The sequence below is a fragment of the Salarias fasciatus genome, chromosome 7, assembly GCF_902148845.1.
Source record: "Salarias fasciatus chromosome 7, fSalaFa1.1, whole genome shotgun sequence".
NCBI lineage: Eukaryota > Metazoa > Chordata > Actinopteri > Blenniiformes > Blenniidae > Salarias > Salarias fasciatus.
The window spans coordinates 14,901,977-14,917,528 of NC_043751.1; the positions used below are offsets into that span (position 1 = coordinate 14,901,977).

The following is a 15,552-nucleotide window of genomic DNA, read 5'->3' on the forward strand; positions in this document are numbered from 1 at the left end:
ATTAACAAAGCTGAAGTGGTAATGTGAGAGGGTAAATAGGTGTACCTGAGCTCACAGCCTGAAGGGAACACTGCATCACCACAGCAACAGAGGACAAACAACAATAGCAGTTCTAGTAAAAGAGAGCTCCCTGGGGAGTGATAGGAAATACCACTACAGGACACTTTCTGTTGGAGGTTTTAGCTAGAGGAGTTACTCTGTAATGATTCAGGTGACATGTACAATCTTGCGTAATATTTTAACATATTTGAAATATTGACAGAATATATCTATTTGAATTCCTGACAGTTTCCCAACAACATGAAAAATGTATAGGTCAAGAGTTTCAAAGAGATGTGAGTTGAAATTACCTCATTACTGCATTACTGAGTCTATTTCATAGTGAAAATGATCAAATACGTTCATGTTGATCATTCAGAGCTCACGACCTTAAAAATGTGTTCATGCTTTTAAAGTAACTGCCAAAACTCCCTGTAGTCCATTTGGAATCAGTTACAGTTTGTTTGTTTTTTTTTTTGGTCCATAATGATCAATGTTTGTTATCCCTGACCCTGTCAAAGACTTTGTTCGTGACTCATATTTGTCCAACAGCTGTGGTTATTGTGTAAACTTAAATCAGGTTCTGTCTAACTGGTCCTTCTAGATTTCTAACCAATGCACAGTATTTTACAAAACTACTGCATTACTTTACACTTAATTTTGTGTCATTATTTTCCTGTCTACATTATTGTCTTTAACCTTTTTAAGTGTAAAAGGTAGTCAATGGCTAGGTAAATATGATCAAGTTTTGTAAGCTGTGGGTGTTAATCCATGAACAGAAGAATGAGCCACCATATCCGACATGTTTACACACTTAAAAAAAGGTGAACACCGAGGCCATCTGCAGCAATAAAATATCATTTACAGCTGGATTTTATGACTCCTCTTTTAGCTTAATGCTGCTGCTCTTGAATAAGGTTTTCTAACATCTGTTGCCTTCATCAATAACATTTTAGCTCTTTTTTTTTAAATGTCCATATTTATGACATTTGGTATGTTGCAATGATTTTAATTGCAGTCAAATTTCTTTGTAGATGAATAATTTTCATTTTCTTGTTCCTTATTGATGTATCCAAAACATCAAAACTGATTTCAGCAGTGGTTGGACGGAAAAGAAATAGAAAAGTGTATTTGTCCCTGCAAAACCTCTGCTCCAAAATGGACAAATACAGAACAGAAGGCTCTACAAGACAGGCTATGCGTGCTTTCTGTGTGAAGACACACTGAGAAAGCAGCACACTGGAAATCTAACCAAATAAAGTGGAGCTGTGGGCCCAGGATGTTCCGGCTGCTTGCTTCCTTTTATGGTAATGAAGCGTGCTCCTGAGGGGCGGGGCTACGCCGTGCTACGTCCTCAACGTGCTTCGGATTCCCGGAAGCTCAGCAAGATGTGACAAGTTTTGCCGAAATAGCGGCGTTTCTCTCCATGTAGACTGAAAATTAAACCTTAATAAGTTACTCGCCATTGCCCGTAGCACCGTAAAGATGAGTGAGAGTGTTACCCAACAGGTAAGTCAACTATAGTTAGCCGCTTAGCATTGCTAGCCTCTGATCCATTTGCTTGATGCTGTATTCATGTCTGTATTGCAGGACCCTGCTGCTCTGAGAGAGGAGGGAAACTCCCTGTTCAAAGCGGGAGACATAGAAGGCGCTGTCTGCTGCTACACCAAAGCACTGAAACTGAGTGACACCCAAGCAGAGAGAGCTGTCCTGCACCGCAACCGATCAGCCTGCTACCTGAAGCTGGAGGAGTACAGCAAGGCGGAGGCTGATGCTTCCAAAGGTCTGACAGTCACTTCAGTATTGTTGACCTGCGACCACTGAGGGAAAACACGTGTTTTTATAGACAGCTTATCGAGATTATCTCTGTGCATTCAATCAGTGCATCTAACACCTCTCACTTATCTGTACCTGATTTACTTACAGTTTAAGACACAAATCTTACTTTATATGGATTATATGGGCTGTAGCCAGTCTTGAGATTACCTGTCGTTCTCCCTATGCAAAGTGATTTTACAGCACATATCCTGAATGCCCAGTGCAACAAATCTTCAAAATTTGAATGTTGCTACTAAATAAACTAAAAGGTGTAGAGATTATGTTGCCACACCGAACAAGACACACACTGAGCTGCAGAGTGTGATTTATTTATTTTTATAAAATCTGACATTCTTGACTTCGATCCATCTCCGCTTGTATCCTGAGCATTGTCGTGGGTCATTGGAATGAATCTCAACAAACTTTGGACAAGGACAGGATAGAACCTGCAAATCCCTCACAGGGCAGACAACCACATGCACTTTCACATAGCGTCAACTACTGTTTTTGGATCGTGGGAGGAAATCCATGTGCAATTTGCACACAGGGAGAACATGCAAATCTCTCACAGATCGGCCTGTCTAGTATTTGAACATTCTTGCTGAGGGGCGAAAGCGCTAACTACTACATCGCCATGCAGCCCTGTTTTTGACATTTTTCACAATAAATTAAATTCTGTAAGTTCTGTATATTAACTCTAAGCTGAACCATTTCTCTACTTCCTGAATAAAAACTTGCACCAAAGTCATCATAATTGTTTTCTGTTCATGCATGAAAGTCAAAAGATTGAACCATTTATTATTCAAATTATTGAACCACTTATGCATCACAATCCATAAGTCAAACTTCATTTCGATAGCACTTTTCATGCAAGAAAAGAATGTCACATAAATGGTTTTAGACAAAATAAAGGTAATTTCCATAATGAAACCCCCACACCACACCAGCCTCAGACAGTCAAACCACTAAGCACACACACAGACATTTCCCCCAAGACTCCCTTTAAAAAGAGGTTTTTAATCTCAGTGGGACTTTCCTGGTTAAATAAAGGTTAAAAAAAAGTACACTTAGTTACTCAAGCATGCACCCACTCAAACGAAAAATGCTATCTTAACTGTGTTCAAGAAAATTATTAAAACAAGGAGGCAGAGCCATTCCAAATTGGGAAAAAATAGCTGATCATATAAGTACAAAGATAGAAACTAAGGATGAAAATGACAGATAAAATATCAGCCAAACAGCCAAACAACTAAACATAACACTAGGAAAGAAAAACGGTAGAAGAAAAAAAGAATACAGAGTCCATAACTTGCCAGCAACTACTTACTTGTCAGATAAACTCTTAATCTGATTACTGAATTCACACTCATGAAAACTGTTCTTTGGTAAGACTTAATACTCTGCCCACAACACTGACTCACCCCAGATGAGGATAGTGAGTTGATAGTCCTTAAAATTATAAGCTATAAATGAGCTGTTTTTAATATGATATGAGAGAAGTTTTCAACAGAAATAAAAGATTAAATTTGATTTTATTTTCAAAATGAGAAACTTTCTTTACTTCAAACAATTTAGAGATTTTCGGGAAGTATTAATGATTTTTGAGGTTATTGCTATTTTCACATCAACTGTCTAAAGATTTTATTCACATATTCATGATGAAAGTTGTTCTGTTTATTTTTATCTTTCAGCACTTGATACTGACCCTGGCGATGTGAAAGCAAGGTTTCGGAGGGCCCAGGCTTTCCAGAAACAGAATCGACTTGACCAGGCCTTTTTGGACGCTCAGAGGTGTGCCCAGCTGGAGCCCAACAACAAAGCTTTTCAGGATCTGCTCAGACAGCTGGGAGCACAGATCCAGCAAAAGGCGAGGCCACACTAACCAAGTCATGGAGGTTTACCTTTGTGTAAAAACCGTTGCTAAAAAAACTCTCTTCTCTTTCCCTTTCAGTCAGCACAACTGAACTCCACAGATGCCCGCGTACAGCAAATGTTCTCTCTTCTTCTAGATTCGTCTGCTAAAGACTCAGATCGACAGAAGGTAAACTCTACTCATATGACAAATTTCTGCAGTCTGCGCTTATTGCATTTGTCTCCATTTGTTGTGGTCTGTTGCAGTTGCACCAAAATAACACTGGTTATCAATCATTTTCAGGCTGCACAGAATCTGGTCGTGTTATCAAGAGACGAGGCCGGAGCCGAGCAGATCTTTCGTAATGACGGAGTGAAGCTGCTTCAGAAACTTCTTCAGTCAAAGCTGGAGGATGTTGTTCTCTCTGCACTCAGGACATTGGTTGGGTTGTGCACAGGGCATCAGTCGAGAGTAAGTAATGATATCCATGCTGTTGTTTTACACTATTTGACATAGAAACATGAATCACATCACAGAAGAACTGAAGTGAACAAACAAGAAAAAGAAATTGACCTGAAATAATGACTTTAATCTTAGGATCTGATAAAGTAACACTCCATGGTGAAAACAAATGAACTCTTAAAGTAGATTAAAAATACATTTCCAGTAAAAAGGGACAGTTTTCTAAAAAAACGTCCATTCTCTCATCCTTCAAAGACATGGGAAGCAGTGAAAATACACCACCATCTAATTTGTATTCTGCACCTTTTCATTCCTCTGCTTCTTATTTATGAGTGAATGCTGGTGTGGATCTAAAGCTACAACAGAGTGAATTCACCTAGTTAGTAACTCTTAGCTGCTCTGCAGGGTTTTATTGCTGACATACACTGTTTTGTTCTCAGACTATGGCCATAGTGAACGAGCTGGGAATGGAGCAGCTGTGTGCTGTAATGGGAGCAGGAGCCTCCACTGTGTGTCTGGCAGCCTGCCACCTACTGCAGGTGATGTTTGAGGCTCTCACAGAGGGCATGAAGAGAGAGATCAGAGGCAAAGATGAAGCCATTCTTCCCGGTGCGTTAGGACTTTGTAAATGTTCATCATTATTTTTATACCCTTAAAACAAGTGCTTTTTGTGAAGTGCTTTGTTTCCTGTACATTTGGTGCTCATCCTCTGTATGGATTTGCCACAGAACCGTCCAAGGAGCTGCGGTCAATGCTACGCCATCTTTTGGAAATGTTGCCAGCAGCCAATGTGTCGGGGGCAGGAAGAGACGGTGCCATCAACCTCCTGGTCAAACAAGTACCCCGCAAGTCGTTGAAGAACCCGGACAATTCCCTCACCTTATGGGTGATAGACCAGGGTAAAAACACACACTTCTGTGTAATCAAAGATGCCTTTTGTTTTTTTTACTGTTGTGATTACAAAACAGGCACATTCTTCAAGTGGGAATTCTGTTACCACAAGAATATTCATGTTGTAAAAGCTCACTTTAAAAATACAGGGTGCTTTTTTTTTCTCAGGGATTACTGCAGCCACATACTTGACCTGCTTTGCTTGCTTTCTGGCAGGGCTGACGAAGATCCTGCAGGTAGCTGGAACTGTACCTGAGCTCTCAGATGGACCAGCGCTTACAGACAACACTCAGATGAGCTGCTCGGTCTTGCTCAGCAAACTCTACGATGACCTAAATGGCGACAAAGAGCGAGAGAACTTCTACAAACTATGTGAAGAATATGTCCAGTGAGTTTGCCATAGCACTTGTGAGTCACTGGTTTAATCAACATGATGTATCATTTATATAATTATAACATTTATTTTCTGGGTAGGCAACACTTTGGCCGAAGTGGCCTGGACGCCAAGCTGCGAGCTATCCAGACAGTATCTGTGCTCCTCCAAGGACCGAGTGACGCGGGTAACAGAGCGTTGGAAATGTCAGGAATGATGGATGCAGTGATCTCTCTGTGTGCCTCCGAAGACGTGACTCACCAGCAGGTAGCTGTGGAGGCTCTCATCCACGCGGCAGGCAAAGCCAAGAGAGCCTCCTTCATCACAGCTAACGGCGTGGCCCTGTTGAAGGACCTCTACAAGAAGAGCGAGAACGACAGGATACGCGTGAGAGCCCTGGTGGTGAGTCGTGCAGCCTGTTGGAGATGACAGCTTTTTTAAAAAACAGAAATAAAAACTAATGCGCGTGTTCAAAATATTATGCAGGGTTTGTGCAAGCTTGGCTCAGCGGGCGGGACGGATTTCAGCATGAAGCAGTTTGCAGAGGGATCCACGCTTCGTCTTTCCAAGCAGTGCAGGAAGTATGTTTGCATGTATTTTATTTTGAACGTCATTATCAATCAAGACAGATGCACCGCGCGTTATTAAAAATTCCTGCAAAACCTGATTTTAAAATCAGTGAAGGAGTGGGTTGTGGGAATTGAAATAACCAGGCGAGTTATCTCTCTCTGTGTTAGATGGCTGCGTAATGAGTCTTTGCCACCAACGTCCCGCCGCTGGTCCGTCGAAGGTCTCGCCTACCTCACCTTTGACGCCGACGTGAAGGAAGACTTTGTGGAAGACAAGGAAGCGCTCCTGGCCATGTTTGAACTAGCAAAGGTTTAACACGCTGTTGTAAATACGCTGCTAGGACAAAAAATAAGATTTTTATGACGTGTCTGACAGCCTACGCAAACAATTCCTCGTTGTGGAGCTGGCATGAATACTCTGACATCCTTGTGTGTTTTTGCATATTCCTGCAGTCTGAGGATAAGACTGTGCTCTTCGCAGTGGGCTCAACATTAGTGAACTGCACCAACAGTTACGATGTGGAGAAACCAGACCCTCAAATGGTGGAGCTGGCCAAGTATGCAAAGCAGCATGTGCCTGAGGAGCATCCCAAGGTGCTGTTTGCATATTCCTCATTTCTATGTAAAGCTAGCGTCACTCAGTATATCTGTTTATGTTACTATGTAAGCTCTACTACTTTTCATTTATGCACTTTCTTCCTGTTTTCATGTATTTCTTTAGTAGCTTTGAAAAATGTGTTTCCTGGAGGTGCTTGCGTATAAAGATTCGCCACTCACTTTAAATCTTATTTTTTGTGTCAGGATGCACCTTCGTATGTGGAAAAGAGGCTGTCGAAGCTGCTCGAGGCTGGTGTTGTGTCTGCATTAGTTTGCATGGTCAAACAGGAGAGTCCTGCCCTCACTGACCCTTGCAAAGAATCGATTGCCAGGTAGGAGAATAGGAATCGGTCTCTTTTCTTTTTGACTGTTATCTCTTTGGACTATGCGGTTAATGTCACTTTTTCCTGGCAGGGTGTTCTTGGCTTTGGTGGAAAGACAGGAAGACAGAGGCACGGTGGTGGCACAGGGTGGAGGAAAGGTAGAGAGCCCACTGGCAAATAATCTTAGCTTAACCTGCACACTGGCTGTAAACACCCAGCGAGAGGAGCGTTTAAATGATTTATGCTTGCTGTTCTGCTTCACAGGCTCTGATCCCACTTGCATCAGACAACAGCAGTGTAGGAAAAATCAAAGCGGCACAGGCCCTGGCGAAAATAACCATCACATCTAACCCAGAGATCGCCTTTCCGGGAGAAAGGGTAAAAATGCAGGCAGCAATAAATCATTTCAGTAGAAAGGAATAAAATGCCCGCTGACCTTGTTTTGCCTTTTTGTTGTCAGATATATGAGGTGGTGCGCCCCCTGGTCAGCCTCCTGAATCTTGAGTGCACCCTGCTGCAGAACTTCGAGGCGCTCATGGGTCTCACCAACCTGGCTGGCATCAGCGAAAGACTCAGGTTGGCCACTAGGGGGCAATCTCCCCTAAAACACCATGTACAAAGCAGGCCATTTACAGAGGGAACTTCTCTGTTTTAGGGTTTATTTATGGCTTGGTTGTTTCTTTTAAATGTATGTGTTTAAGTCTGATTTTTTTTCCCCAAAAAAATACTGCAACAGTTGCAGAAACATCTCCTTTTTAATCCAGTTTTTTAACAGTGTATATATTTTTGATTTTATCATGTTATCCCACAGACAGAAGATCATCAAAGAGAAAGCCGTACCCAAAGTTGAAGGCTACATGTTCGAGGAGCACGACCTGGTCCGAGCCTCTGCTACAGAGTGCATGTGTAATTTGATATTAAGCACGGAGGTAAGGCCAAATGCTGTTAGTCAGCTGCACAAATATGAGGTAGGGTGCTGAGCGGTGTTTATCTTGATCGCAGGTGCAGAAGCTGTACTTGGCCACGGGAAGTGATCGCCTGAAGCTGCTGGTGCTTTACAGCGGAGAGGAAGACGAGAGGCTGCGGAAAGCTGCAGCGGGAACTCTGGCCATGCTGACTGCTGAACAGCCTGAGATCTGCGCCCGTATCCCTGGAACTGTGAGAAACACGACTCTGGCAAATTATTCACATTCTACTCTTCCGCTTTCTTCAATTTTCACTCAGATTGTTCCCACTCTTTCTCTTTCTCTCTCTCCAGACCACCCACTGGCTCGAGATTTTGCAGGCTTTGTTGCTAAGTGAAATAACCGACCTGCGTCACCGTGCAGTGGTCATCGTTCATAACATGATGCAGGCAGACAAGAGTCTGGCTGAGACGCTCATGGAAAGTGAAGCTATGGAGATCCTTTCTGTGCTGGCAAAGGGAGGAGAAGGAACCCCGGACCCCGTCTCAAAGATAGCTCAGAACTGTCTGTCCAAAGCTGTGGAGTACGGCATCATCAAAAGCAGTCAAGGTCAGGAAAATGGCAGAGGAACCGAGCCCTGAAAACACCTGCAGAGAAAATACGCAGTTAGACAATTTCACTTTTTGTTAGGACATACATTCCTGAAAACTCCAAGTGTCTTAAGGACCTGTGAAATGCAGTCGGGGGCTTACGAGATGAAAACCAGCAGATATTCATGTGTGTTTCCACTGAAGTGTTTTTACTGTTGATTTGCGTTGTGTAATCCTGTTTGCTCATGCAGTTGACACAGAAATGCATTTTTCCACTTGTAACATTCTCCTTTTGACATTCTTTTCTGAAAATCATCATTCCTTCAAGTGTGCAGATACTTTATTTTTTCACTATTCTTACAAATAAGTTGTCCATATTTTCACCTATATACATTTAATATTTTGCTCTAACCAGAAACATTTCTCCAACATTATTACATAGTTTTGTTTGCAAAGGTTTTCTTATCATCCCTGCTATAAAAATTCAGTTTCACTTCAGATGTACCAACTGTATCCTTGTTATTTTTGTATGTGTGTTTTGTTTTGTTTTTTTATTTTTTTGTTTTATAAATTTTGGATAATCACAAGAATGGCCGGTAAAAACGATTCACGACTTGAACCACATTTTTGCATGAACACAATGCCACTACCCAGCAAAGATTAAATATGACTTCAACAGAGGAACAAGACACTTTCTAACCTTGTGTTTTATGATCACAAATTGCTTTATGCACATAAGTATGAAATAAGTCAAATAAGATTTATCTATTGAGACACAATGTACATATGTAGGAAAAAAAAAGCTCAGTAATTGAGTAAAACAGCTAGCTCTTACCATTCAGTGAGTTTATATTTGGCCATTCCTACCTTTATTCTTCATTTTCAAAAAATAAAAATGGAACATTTTTATCATTCAAAGAAAACACAAAACGGCTTGGAAAACACTGGTTAAAGTGATGTTTAGTAGAGTTTCTGAAAATTCATAATCAAAACACCAAGCATTTCTGATTTGCATTTCACATATTAATCTAAATGTTTTTCCCCTTTGCACTTTGAAAACCATCTCTGAGGAAGTAAGAAAACATAGGTACACTGGCCGCGTGCAAGAAACTGTGTGTCAGACTCACAGTTATATTTAGGATGAGGCAACTTCGACAGCAGTGTCATTTATGATGTATATATTGAATTAAAAAATAAATTTGAAATTAGTTTTTGTTTATATAAATTGTGCAAAGTTTGTCAGATTTGCACTTTCTAATGGGCTTTGTGTTGAATATGTGGACTTTCATTTCATTCATGTGAACAAATTATTTTAAAAAATCACTGAAGTCTTCGGTAAAATTTCGGTGTATAATTGATGTATCCAGACAAAGCTAAAATGAAAAGTTTCCTCTCTTCACCTCCACTCAGCTTCATTCGACAGCAGCGGGGGTGTTGCGCAATCTCCGCATTCACGCATGCGCACTACCAACCTGTTGTGTTCACGAGTGTTGAACCTTGCGGGTAACTGCGCCCGCGCGCTCCTCAAGCGTTGAAATGCGCTGGTTCGGGTTTGGCTTCAACGCATTTGGACAGATTTGTGTTCGGAATGAATCAGATCAAGAAGAAAGTATCGACGCAGTGAAAATTATTCATCCAACAGAACTGAGCTGTCACGTGGACTCAAGCGGCCACCGCTTACAAACCAGTCGCATCAGAGCAAGTTGGAGCCGACGAGCATCTTTACATTCAGATGGTATGTCCCAGCAGCTAGTTATTTAACTTATGCTCGTCTTTTTCACTCATCAGACACTAACTGCGGCGTTAATTTCCTCGTGTGTCAGGGGACAGATGTGTGTGTCTGGCAGGATTCGGTTCATGCGTCCGCACAGAGAGCCGCAGCTGTACAGATGTGTCCATCACTGAATCGCACCTGACCCTGGTTTTTCTGGACAGAGTTGAGTCCTGGGATCTGCAGAAGGAGAAGGAAACTCCAGCATGGAGCATGGACATTAAACCAGAGTCGGAGGGCTTTGGTGGTTAGTATTCAAGTAGAATACGATATTTGAATAGCCACTAATACCACTGCAGGCAGCCATGCATAGAGAATATCCCCGCCGACTGTAGTCCTGGTTTAGAATCCTTCCTGTGAAGATTTTGCATGTCCCCCCTTTGCAGATTTCCTCTCACAGTTTAAATTGCCCGTGATTGTGTGTGTGTGGGTGTGTGTGTAATTTTCAGTCTGGGTTATGGACTGGCAACCTGTCAATGGTGTGCAGAGCTTTTGCATATTGGGATCTGCTCCACAACCCTGAGTTGGAAAAAAACATTTTAGAAAATCGATGGATACAGTGGGCAAACTACAGAAATGTGTTTTGTTTGTTTGTTAGCATATATTTTGTCACGTCCTTCAGAGCATTTAAGGGAAACATTCAGGTTCAGTGGATCTCACCTGGGCCTGACAAGCACATCTATGAGTGGCACTTTCTACAAAACCAATGATTTATCCATCCATTTTGCTATCAGTCTGTTACAGGGCAAACACAGGAAACAAATATCTCAAACCCACATGACAGAATATCCAAACTCTTCACAAAAGGCCTGGATTTGCACCAGGGACTGTTTCACTCACGCTTTGGCTCACCTCTTCTCAACTTTGTGGTTCAACATATGATAGACCTATGAAATTATGTTTGTAAAAAATAAATGTAATATTCTGTTTGCCACAGTGATTCTTTCAAGGCTTTTATTTGCAAAAGTATGTTGCTTCTCAGCCTGAGACTTCTGCAGTTTTTATCATCTGTCAGTGACATGCGATATTCCACAACAGACAAATCAGTAATGCAGTTAGTTTAAATGAGAAATTGCATTCAATTTATTTGCTTTTTTTGTTTTGCAAGATCTTTAGCCTGGATTAGTGCCTCTGATGGTCTGTTTTTTTTCTTTCAAGTTGTATGTTTATATCCCTGCTTGATAGAATCATCTGTATACATTCTGTGCCACAGATGTAACCCTCCCTTTGGTTCCTGGAGGTTATATAGACTCCAAGCCTCCTTTCTACCACACTCTGTCTCCACACCTGAAAGCCAAGAGTCTGGCACTGGGTGCGGAGCATGCCCTCCTCCTCTCTGCGTCTGGAGCGGTTTACACCTGGGGACTTGGCAGGTGGAGTTTAAATGTACATCGTCTTTAAAGGTTGGGATTAATCATTCATAATACATCTGGAACTTAATGCTTTTCTTTGACAGCCATGGTCAGTTGGGTCACGGCAGTCTTCTCTCCGAGGAAGAGCCCAGGGCGGTGGAGGCACTCTGGGGGATGCCCATGAGCTCTGTGGCTTCTGGAGGCTGGCACTCTGTCTGCATTAGTAGTAAGTGTCAACAGAATATATAAATAGTGAAAGAGGTCACCACCGCCGCTGAAGACAAAAATATCTGAAATGACTCTCTTCACAGATGGGGGTGATCTGTATGTGTGGGGCTGGAATGAGAGTGGCCAGCTTGGACTTCCATCTCAAAGTCTGAGGAAAGCGTCTCAACAGAATTCTAACCAAAACACAGGTTTGTCTTACCTTGTCTAACTTGCAGTATTTGAAAACTACGATTAAAGAAAAAAATCATGTTATGGTTGAAATAGTGTTTTTCCATGGGACAGAAAAAGCCCAGTATATGTGAATGAGAGATCTCCATTATTACAGTGTAATTCCATTTGCTATATATTCCCTGTTATTTTTTTAATGTTGAAACAAAAATCTGTCATAATGATCATACTGAACAGGAGACTTGTGTCCGCATCCTGCCACGTCTTCTGATGAGGAGCTACAGGAAGAAAAAAAACAGGACGTATTCATATCAATCCAGGCATTCCCAGCTCTACTGGATGTCACTCCACCATGTGAAATCCGGGCAGTCAGCTGTGGCTCCAGGCACACAGCCGCAGTTACAAGTAAGAAATGTGTTCCGACAGTGGACTTACACTGATCCATATTTTGGTAAATCAACAATCTTGTCATTCCTACTTCATATTTTACATTTCAGTGAAAGGTGATCTGTACACATGGGGATGGGGTAAGGCACATTTTAGATTCTTTGTGTTCAACCAAAATAAATGTCCTCATAGGAGCAAAAGACATGCTCAATATATCATGAGTTTCTCTGCCTCTCTGTGCTTGTATAACTATTTCAGGTGAGTACGGCCAGCTTGGACACCATACATTAACCAGCTCTGATGAGCCCCAGCGTGTGGAGTTTTTCACAGCTGAACAGATGCATGTGGTTGATGTAGTGTGTGGAACATGGAATACTTTTGTTGCTGTTGTCAAGGAAGAAGAAGCTCGCTCTCAATAATAACCCTTACAATGACCGACATTGGACTTTGGACAACCAGGAAGTGTGAATAATTCCAACTGATACTGTCACTGGATTAAATATTAATTTTGAATAAATAAAGTGTATCTGCCAAGACAAAAACTGGATGTGCCATACTTTTTGTAAATCTTTTATTGTATTTCAGATAGTAAAATATTGGTTCTATATTTAACAAATGATACATAAATCAGTTAAGGCAGTAAAATCCACAGGTAGCTATAATTTAAGGCAAGTATCTAAAATTTATCTAACTTAAAATTAAACAACACAGTGTGAGAATTAATAGCCTGGCACACCAGAATGTCTCTCCATGCTCAGGGATACATGGGGAAACATGTCTTTATATGTGTGTAACACATAAATAAAGTCAGTCTGGCATGCCAGGCTAGAGAATTAAAGGATGATGCATTTCCAAACCCCACGAGAAGTCTTCAGAGCACAATCTTGAAAGAACTGTTGAAAAATCAGAAAGGTGAAGAAAAAAAGGTTAATTGTAAGATAAAAGGTTCAAGATGTATATTATAACATGGTAACAGTGAGGTTGCTAGTCACCTGACAAAATCTGGAGATCTTGAAATGACGTGCTGAAATTCTGACAGGTTTACAGTTCCATCTTTGTCAATGTCCGATTCTTCAAGAATCTACACAACATTCAAAGAAAACATCCATCAACAATATAACCCTGCAGCTTGGGTCTGCTTTAACCAGCTTCACAGAGAGGATGCTTCAGTGAACTTACGTTGTCGATGAGTTGTCTCATTTCTTCAGTGGTTAGTCTTGTGTCGTCAGTCTCACCAGTCAAGCAATTGACCAGTTTCTCCAGATCACCACGATCAAGGGTCCCGTCATCGTCAAAGTCTGAAAAACATCAAAAGACTAATGCCACAGATGGGTTTAACCAACATAATCAAGTGGCTCCCAATTTAAACAGTTTACTTACCAAATATACGGAATGCATAGTGGGACTTGATTTCTAGGGTTGCAGAGTCACTGAAGGCACTCAAAAGATCAAGGAAATCTTCAAATGTGAGGCCTCCATCTTTCTGTTCAGATGTTGAGAAGACATGGCAAATTCTTTTCCTGAAAGGGTTGGACTGTGAAAGGAATGAGACCAAGGGTCAAAACACTTTATCACCACTTCCTTCAGAGTAGAAATTACTGGACTTCAAGTGAAAACAACAGCTAGACACAAAAATAAAAGAATATAAATCTCTAAAACAATATAAGTTACCTTCAGCTCAGGAAGAGTGAGAATCCTTTCCATTGATACTCGAGTATTTTGGTGATCCTTCTCATCTTTCGTGAGCAGTTCAGTGAATCTCTTGTGAGCACTAACAAGGAAACCACAAGTGAATAATGTACCCAAATGCATCATCAGGAGAATTGAAAGGCTTTCTCAAATAGTTAATCACTCGTAATCACTCACAGAAGTATCTCTTGCTTGGTGAGGAATGTCAACTCCTAAAAGTGGATAAAAGCATAATCAGAAAACAGCAATCACCCAACAGACTTCAAAAAAGAGCAATTTTCCCTTTGCGTTAAAGAAGACTGTCGAAGTATTTGACATGTGCAACATTAGCTTTCATTATCTCAACAAAACCTAACCCATCGAGTTAAGGACACTAAACACTAAAATCGCATGAATTATTTAGCGAGTATCGTTTCAAAGGTGTGTGTTTTCTTTAAATGTTCAGCTGAGACAGCCGTAAGTTTGTGCTCGGGTTTTTTACAGGGCGTAAAAAAAATCCCACCGCTCACAAGTTTAGCAGATAACATAACGCTAATATGAAAATAAATGTCTCGGCTCGGTGCTTACTTGATATTCCGACAGTAAATCCTTTCCGAGTTGACTCGCCGTAGTTCCCATGTCGAAGTTTTGGACTCGTCAATGTTTGGTTTGTTTATTAATTCGTAAATATTAAGTTTACCCCTCAAAACTACGGAACGGCTACTGTGTTTTTCATCTCTTCCTTCCGGTTTCTGGTAAGCGCGTGCACGTCCTTCTACGTAACCGTTTCTATGGGAGCGTAATGATAGACAGCGTCACGAGGGGGGGCCGAAAAGGTGACGTGACAGCGTTTAAGTTACCGGGGGCTTTTCTTATTGATTTATATATAGATTACAAATAAAGAATAATAATAACAAATGAAGAAGAAACTTTCTGAAGATAAAGGTAATGGAGTAAGCAAAAATACATTGTTGAATAGAAAGCATTGAGCAAAGAAATTGTTGTTTTCAAAGAAATGACAACAGTTCTCAGGGAACCTGTTCAGGTAATTTGTTCTACAGGTGAGGAATGCTGGAACTAAAAACTGCATTTGCAGCCGCCACCATTCAAAGTTTTATTCACATAAAGTTAGATTTTGAAGTCAGTTCTTTGACACACAAGCAGCCAGTGCAGAGAATGAAGCTCAGGTGTAGTGTTCTCCATCATCCCCCTTATGCTGGTGAGGGCTCTGGCTGCACTGTTCTGGATGAGCTGCAGCTCTCGAACTGCTTTCTTTAATTTTGATTCACTGAGAACTGTAAGCACAATAATTCACACAATAATTCTGCCTATTGTAAAGAAATGTACAACAAGTTTTGTTTTCTGAATCTCCTTGACACATCTCATTCTGAGACACATCATTATGAGCACATAGTGTCCATTAAACTCTGATTTCCATTTCAGTATTTTCATTTTTTCATGGCATTCTTGTTATCACTGAACTATACGTGTCAAATTGCACAACATTTCAGAGGGACTGCTCTCTGAGTCTGTGTAAATGCATTCAGAATGTTTAAAGT

The 15,552-nt window shown here is 41.1% G+C and overlaps 3 protein-coding genes across 5 annotated transcripts; 2 read left to right on the forward strand and 1 right to left on the reverse strand.

The window, feature by feature from the left end:
* The first annotated feature begins 1,408 nt into the window (after positions 1-1,408).
* On the forward strand, positions 1,409-8,923 carry unc45a (unc-45 myosin chaperone A). Of its 2 annotated transcripts, XM_030096870.1 has the most exons (20): positions 1,409-1,548; positions 1,630-1,822; positions 3,549-3,724; positions 3,809-3,898; positions 4,013-4,180; positions 4,612-4,780; positions 4,900-5,070; positions 5,279-5,450; positions 5,537-5,837; positions 5,922-6,016; positions 6,173-6,314; positions 6,458-6,598; positions 6,806-6,933; positions 7,016-7,082; positions 7,189-7,302; positions 7,385-7,500; positions 7,736-7,853; positions 7,927-8,082; positions 8,183-8,494; positions 8,671-8,682. In XM_030096870.1, the coding sequence occupies exons 1-19, from the start codon at positions 1,525-1,527 to the stop codon at positions 8,468-8,470; spliced, it is 2,829 nt and encodes a 942-aa protein (XP_029952730.1). In that variant the 5' UTR covers positions 1,409-1,524; the 3' UTR covers positions 8,471-8,494; positions 8,671-8,682. The 2 variants fall into 2 exon arrangements, with proteins under 2 accessions (XP_029952730.1, XP_029952729.1); XM_030096869.1 differs by having other exon boundaries at positions 8,183-8,923.
* A 972-nt stretch (positions 8,924-9,895) lies between these two features.
* On the forward strand, positions 9,896-12,851 carry rccd1 (RCC1 domain containing 1). Its single transcript, XM_030096120.1, has 8 exons — positions 9,896-10,154; positions 10,243-10,437; positions 11,404-11,563; positions 11,647-11,768; positions 11,854-11,958; positions 12,176-12,343; positions 12,436-12,465; positions 12,584-12,851. Exons 1-8 carry the CDS (start codon positions 9,956-9,958, stop codon positions 12,742-12,744), a joined length of 1,140 nt encoding a protein of 379 aa, XP_029951980.1. The 5' UTR covers positions 9,896-9,955; the 3' UTR covers positions 12,745-12,851.
* A 58-nt stretch (positions 12,852-12,909) lies between these two features.
* Positions 12,910-14,833, reverse strand: cib1 (calcium and integrin binding 1 (calmyrin)). Of its 2 annotated transcripts, XM_030096127.1 has the most exons (8): positions 14,582-14,833; positions 14,192-14,226; positions 13,997-14,096; positions 13,706-13,859; positions 13,505-13,623; positions 13,318-13,406; positions 13,163-13,218; positions 12,910-13,048 (listed from the first exon to the last, which is right to left on the reverse strand). In XM_030096127.1, exons 1-7 carry the CDS (start codon positions 14,630-14,632, stop codon positions 13,197-13,199), a joined length of 570 nt encoding a protein of 189 aa, XP_029951987.1. In that variant the 5' UTR covers positions 14,633-14,833; the 3' UTR covers positions 12,910-13,048; positions 13,163-13,196. The 2 variants fall into 2 exon arrangements, with proteins under 2 accessions (XP_029951987.1, XP_029951986.1); XM_030096126.1 differs by having other exon boundaries at positions 12,910-13,218.
* Positions 14,834-15,552: the final 719 nt, after the last annotated feature.

Excerpts from the sequence above, each read along its gene's own strand:
- unc45a (XM_030096869.1), top strand. The coding sequence starts at position 1,525 with ATGAGTGAGAGTGTTACCCAACAG. Across the intron at positions 5,451-5,536 it reads CTATGTGAAGAATATGTCCA|GCAACACTTTGGCCGAAGTG; the intron begins GTGAGTTTGCCA and ends TTTTCTGGGTAG. Across the intron at positions 6,017-6,172 it reads CTTTCCAAGCAGTGCAGGAA|ATGGCTGCGTAATGAGTCTT; the intron begins GTATGTTTGCAT and ends TCTCTGTGTTAG.
- rccd1 (XM_030096120.1), top strand. The coding sequence starts at position 9,956 with ATGCGCTGGTTCGGGTTTGGCTTCAACGCATTTGGACAGATTTGTGTT. Across the intron at positions 11,769-11,853 it reads GCACTCTGTCTGCATTAGTA|ATGGGGGTGATCTGTATGTG; the intron begins GTAAGTGTCAAC and ends CTCTCTTCACAG. Across the intron at positions 11,959-12,175 it reads GAATTCTAACCAAAACACAG|GAGACTTGTGTCCGCATCCT; the intron begins GTTTGTCTTACC and ends CATACTGAACAG.
- cib1 (XM_030096127.1), bottom strand. The coding sequence starts at position 14,632 with ATGGGAACTACGGCGAGTCAACTCGGAAAGGATTTACTGTCGGAATAT. Across the intron at positions 13,624-13,705 it reads CTATGCATTCCGTATATTTG|ACTTTGACGATGACGGGACC; the intron begins GTAAGTAAACTG and ends GATGTTTTTCAG. Across the intron at positions 13,219-13,317 it reads AGATCTCCAGATTTTGTCAG|TTCTTTCAAGATTGTGCTCT; the intron begins GTGACTAGCAAC and ends ATTTTTCAACAG.